The sequence below is a fragment of the Rana temporaria genome, chromosome 9, assembly GCF_905171775.1.
Source record: "Rana temporaria chromosome 9, aRanTem1.1, whole genome shotgun sequence".
Taxonomy (NCBI): Eukaryota; Metazoa; Chordata; class Amphibia; order Anura; family Ranidae; genus Rana; species Rana temporaria.
In genome coordinates this window covers 11,440,125-11,445,863 of record NC_053497.1, presented here as the reverse complement: position 1 = coordinate 11,445,863, position 5,739 = coordinate 11,440,125, and the positions used below count along the sequence as shown (strand labels likewise).

General features: G+C 47.7%; 1 protein-coding gene across 2 annotated transcripts in view; it reads right to left on the bottom strand.

The window, feature by feature from the left end:
* Positions 1-1,784: 1,784 nt before the first annotated feature.
* LOC120913084 (cyclic nucleotide-gated olfactory channel-like) overlaps positions 1,785-5,739 on the bottom strand; it is a 26,732-nt gene continuing 22,777 nt past the window's right edge. For both annotated transcript variants that reach the window (XM_040322779.1, XM_040322780.1), the window contains exon 8: positions 1,785-2,491. In XM_040322779.1, the coding sequence (XP_040178713.1) occupies positions 1,880-2,491 (612 nt within the window). In that variant the 3' untranslated portion in view covers positions 1,785-1,879. The remainder of the gene's footprint in view (positions 2,492-5,739) is intronic.

Below are 5,739 nucleotides of genomic sequence, written 5' to 3'. Positions count from 1 at the left end.
TGCAATATTGAGGCTGTCTGACACTTACTGACACTAATACAGTGATCAGTACAAACAAATATGCATTGTCACTGTACTAATGACACTGGCTTGGGAAGGGGTTAAATATCTAGGGCGATCAAAGGGTTAAATGTGTGCCTAGCCAGTGTTTTTGTGTGTACTATGTGGTCCTTTTACTAAGGGATGGGATGGATTCCATCACATCCCTGCTGTCAGAATGGAGGTCTGCATTTGTTTACATATGCAGAGATCCGTCTCAGCCTCTCTTCCCGGTGATCAGCGGGTGTCGGCAGACATCCAGTCATCGGCACCCGCTGTTCGGCTTCTGCTGTGACTAATCATAGCAGAAGCTGTGCTCCGGCGTGGCGCACATGCCCCCTAGGCGGAAGTGCAGAATCACATACTGTATACAGTGGAGCCCCCGGATTACGAGCATAATCCGTTCCAGGAGAATGCTCGTTATCCAAATGACTTGCATATCAAAGCGAGTTTTCCCATTGAAGTCAATGGAAACGAAAATAATTCGTTCCGCATTGACTTCAATAGGATGCAATACCGCATGTGGCCAGAGGCAGGGAGCCTTGGTAACGGCCGAAAAGGTCAGAGGACACTTCGGCTGACCTCGGTAAACCTTGGAAAGACTTTCTACCCGAGATTTGCTGCGGTCAGACGTGCTGTTCTCAGGCCTTTTAGTGCAATTCCAAATGGTGCCGCGATGTTCGGCTCTGCTCTGGCGCCCCCCACCTCAGGCCAAAAGCGGTACTGCACACTGCTTTGGCCTGAATCGTGGTCGTGTTGCGAGACAACACTCGCAAACCGAGTTACGATTTTTTTCAAATACAGTGCTCGTATTGTGAAACGCTTGTTAACCGCGTTACTCGCAATCCGAGGTTCCGCTGTATATATATATATATATATATACATATACACACACACACAGGCCCGAATTCTCAAACGAGTTATGCCAGCGTATCTCCAGAATCAGTTACGCATAGATTTGTATTAGATCCGACCGGCGTAAGTCTCTTACGCCGTCGTATCTTAACTGCATATTTACGCTGGCCGCTAGGGGCGTGTACGCTGATTTACGCCTAGAAATATGTAAATCAGCTAGATACGCGAATTCACGAACGTACGCCCGGCCGACGCAGTACAGATACGCCGTTTACGTTAGGTTTTTCCCGGCGTAAAGTTACCCCTGCTATATGAGGTGTACATGCAGCGTACCAATGTTAAGTATGGACGTCGTTCCCGCGTCGAATTTTGAAAATTTTGCGTCGTTTGCGCAAGTCGCCCGTGAATGGAGCTGGACGTAATTTACGTTCATGTCGAAACCAATACGTCCTTGCGGCGTACTTTGGAGCAATGCACACTGGGATATGTCCACGGACGGCGCATGCACCGTTCGTAAAAAGAAAAAAAAAATTTACGTGGGGTCACATAACATTTACATAACACACGCCCACATCTTCCACATTTGAATTAGGCGGGCTTACGCCGGCCTATTTACGCTACGCCGCCGCAACTTACGGAGCAAGTGCTTTGAGAATACTGCACTTGCCCATCTAAGTTGCGGAGGCGTAACGTAAATAGGATACGTTACGCCCGCTCAAAGATACGCCGCTGTACGAGAATCTGGGCCACAGTATACACATGATTCAGCACAGATTGGCTGCCCTGTAGCAGTAAATCTGCTACATTGCAGTCGTGAACTGGTTAAAAAACAAACAAATCATTAGCATGGTGGAGAAGGGGAGGTAGAGACAAGAGAAGGCAAAATATAAGTTAAACTTCACCTTTAATATAGATTCAAAATGATTTTTACAGAAGAAGCCTTTGATGAAGCAGGACTATAGTTTTGTTAGTAGATACTTTTTCTCTACATCTCATCTGAGAAAACGTCTCGCTCCTGAAGGACCTTTAATCTCCCCTCTAGTAGGATGGCCCTTTGTTTGAGGCTTTGATGAGCAGAACTGTATTCTCGGAGCAAACGAGCAAAGCGAGTGTTTAAGATGTCCACATTGGATTCCAGAACCTCCAATTTTTCCTCAGGAGATTTGCCTTCCATCAAATTTGTCTCCTTGGTCTCATCAAGCAGGCCTTCCTTGGTCAGTATTTCTCTTCCTCTCTCTTCCAAGATCTTCTTGGCATCTGGATACTCTACCAAAGCTTCCATCAGGTCATCCTTGGAAAGGCAGAAAAGGTCCGAGTACCCGAGGCTCCGAATACTGGCAGTCCTTCGATTTCCCATCTTACTCCCTTTGATATTGAGGATACTAATCTCACCAAAACAACTCCCTGAAGTGAGAATAGCGTACTGAGTTATTCCATCCTCTCCGACCACAGCGAGCTTCCCCTCCTTGATTATGTACATCTCTCTGCCGATGTCTCCTTTACGGCAGATGTAATCGCCGGGGCTGAAAACTTGAGGATGGAGTTTTAGGACCAACTCAACCAAGAGACCGGCTTCGCAGTTCTGGAAGATCCGAACCTGGGACATAAACATAGGGCGTAAGTCAGAGATGCTAACGAATCAAAAACTTAAAGCACAACTCCAGGGCCCAGATTCACGTAGGAGGGCGTAGGGTATCCTAGATACTCTACGCCGCCGTAACTTAGAGAGGCGAGTACCGTATTCACAAAGAACTTGCGCCCTAAGTTACGGCGGCGTAGCGTAAATGGGCCGGCGTAAGCCCGTCTAATTCAAACTAGGCTGGTAGGGGGCGTGTTGTATGGTAATGCTTCGTGACCCCACGTAAATGACGCACCTAACGAATGGCGCATGCGCGCGCATGCTCAGTATCACGTCGAATTTTCTCTCTAACTTACGCCGGCTCAACGCCCATCCCCATTCACGGACGACTTACACAAACGACGTAAAATACGACGCTGTTCCGACGTCCATACCTAACATGACTTACCCCTGCTTTATGAGGGGTAAAGTTACGCCGGTCGGACGCCTTACGTAAACAGCGTATTTTAATACGCCGGGCGCAAGCACGTTCGTGAATCGGCGTATCTAGCTCATTTGCATATTCGACTCGGAAATCAACGGACCCCTGGCAAATCCTCAGTTGACCCCCAGGTTGAGAACCACTGCTGTAGTGTAAGGTGAAAACCCTCTCAGGTGACTTTCCGTGCTCCCCTCCTGGGTCCCCACTCACCAGAAAGAAGCTTTAAATATGCCTGTAAGTATATTTAGAATTGTATCTCCCGTCACTGGTTGGAGCTGGTGTGTGTTGTCACTATATAGGGATGACTCCTATCTTCTACCGACATAAATTCAAAAGCATTTAAGGTGTCCTAGATCTTTCCAAGCTTTAACGGTGATCGGACATCCATTTTTTAAGCGTATGCCAATAAAAGGAAAAGATAGGTTCTCCTTAGCTTGACGCGTTTCGCCCCTCCCACTGGGCATCATCAGAAGCTTCTGATGACGCCCATTGGGAGGGGCGAAACGTGTCAAGCTAAGGAGAGTATTACACTATATACTCTTTTCCTTTTACTGTGCAGGAGGGCTTCCACTTGACAAGAATCCTGGAAGGCAGCAGCGATAAACTAGTGGATGTGTATTGAGGAGCTTCTAGTACAAACGTTCTTATCACTTAAAGGTCTTGTTAAAACAGCTTAATAGCTAAGAGCATCAAATACAACCAACACGTTTCAGGGGAAAAGCCTGCCACTTCTTCGGGGCTTCAGCAATATAATTAGAATCATGATAAAATGCCATAGGAGACCAATGATAAGGCAGGACTAGCATCTCCTAACGGCGCTAAAAATAGCCAAATATCTATACCAATATACTGTAGGTATCACCAGGGCCATCTTAATGCAAGGGCACTCCTGGGCACTGCCCAAGGGCCCCAGGTACATTGGGGGGGGCCCACAATAAACTTGCATTACATCTGTGACAGACCTAGCTGCGACAGAGGCTTTTGGAGAGGACTGAATGCGAGCCTCTTGCCTTCCGATTATGGGCCAGGGCCTCAAAACAGGAAGGCGGATGGGTTATCCCGGCAGACAGACCTGGAACCTTAAGACTACTTTTCCAACATCCTCGAGTTGACCCGTTTGGGGTCCCACTGTGGCTGTTAGACTGTTTCTCAAGGGGGAGTATTGTCATGGACCTTGGAATGCTGAAGTGTTTGAATCTGTTACACAGTGGGGGGTCTTCTGTCCTGTCTTAAGGCTAACCCCCCCCCCCCCACCTTCCAGACGGCTCCATGGTCTGGAGGAAAAGCATTGTTCTGTGTTTGGCTGTTTGTGTACTTTGATTGCCCCCTGGGGCTTCTGTCTCATTACACATAGCAGTCCTCCTATTCAAGCTATCGGACCAATCCCTGCTGACCCTTTTTCAAGTCCTCATTTGCATGGCTAAGAGGACCTAATTGAGAACTACAATGTACTTTACAATTGACCAATAGAAAAGCGGTTGTTGGGGGGCTGGGTGTTCAAACTGCTGTATAAAAGTGTGTTGTGTGCATCCAATAAAAGAGTTTCCTGTTTGAACTTACATACAGCCTGCCTGGTGTTTGTTCTGATGGATTTCGAACGGCACATAGCTGTAGTTCGAATCCCGGAGCCTTGGATGACCGAACCATCAGACGTTGCGATCTGCAATCTGATTCAATAGCAGCAGAGGAGTGTCGGGAGAGCGGAACCGAGCGAGCAAGGGTCTTGTTACAACATCATACTTGCCAACTGTCCCGGATTTGCTGGGACAGTCATGCTTTTTACTAAACTGTCCCGACATGGTTGTTTTTCGGGGAGGCATCCCAGAACCTATACTGTGCCCTCCTGATCCCAGTGTTGTGCCCTCCTGTCCCCCCCTGTACTGTGCCCTTCTGCATTCCCCCCTGTACTGTGCCCTTTGTGTTGATTGGTCTTTGATTAATGAAATGTTTTCCTTTTGTAAAATCGATTTTATTGAAAGTACTAATTAATATATGTTTAATTCTATCAACTATTTATACTTTAGTTCTTGAAAGTAGGTATGTAAATTGGAGCAAGCTGGTGGGACCCCAGTGCATTACTTTGCCCAGGGGCCCATGATGCTATTAAGACAGCCCTGGGCAGTGGTGTATTTAGGTTTTGTGCTGCCCTAGACCTGACGAAACTCGTGCACCCCCTAATTTAAATATGACACACCCCTTCCCTGTTAAGGCCACACACCCATTTAAGACCCGCCCTGACATTTTCCAGTGGGGACAGTAGTTCTGAGGACCTTGGGGGGGCAGTAGAGTCCCTTAATTTGCAGGGATTTACTCTGACTTCCTGTTTTGCTATGGAGCCCGTCGGCTGACTTTTTGACAGTTTTTAGCTTCCCGACATGGCATCTGTCTCTCTCTAGCTGAGAACTCAGGTAGGAGGTCCACTGTTATGATAGAACAGTCAAAACTAGAAGCGACACAAACCCTCCCCCCCTAGTTGCGGAACGCCGCCCACCCACACAACAACCCATTGGTTGGGGTCTGCCGCCCTAGCCTCCTCCATGTGTATGGGCTGTCCCTCCCCCTGATGGTGGCCCTGCCAGTATTATTATACCGGCAGTAGTGCGGCTGCTTTATGTCTTGTGTCTTTTTTCAACCTGACTAACTATGGGCCAGATTCACAAAAGAGATACGACAGCGTATCTCCTGATACGCCGTCGTATCTCCTGATACGCCGTCGTATCTCTGTTTCTATCTATGCGACTGATTCATAGAATCAGTTACGCATAGATATCCCTAAGATCCGACA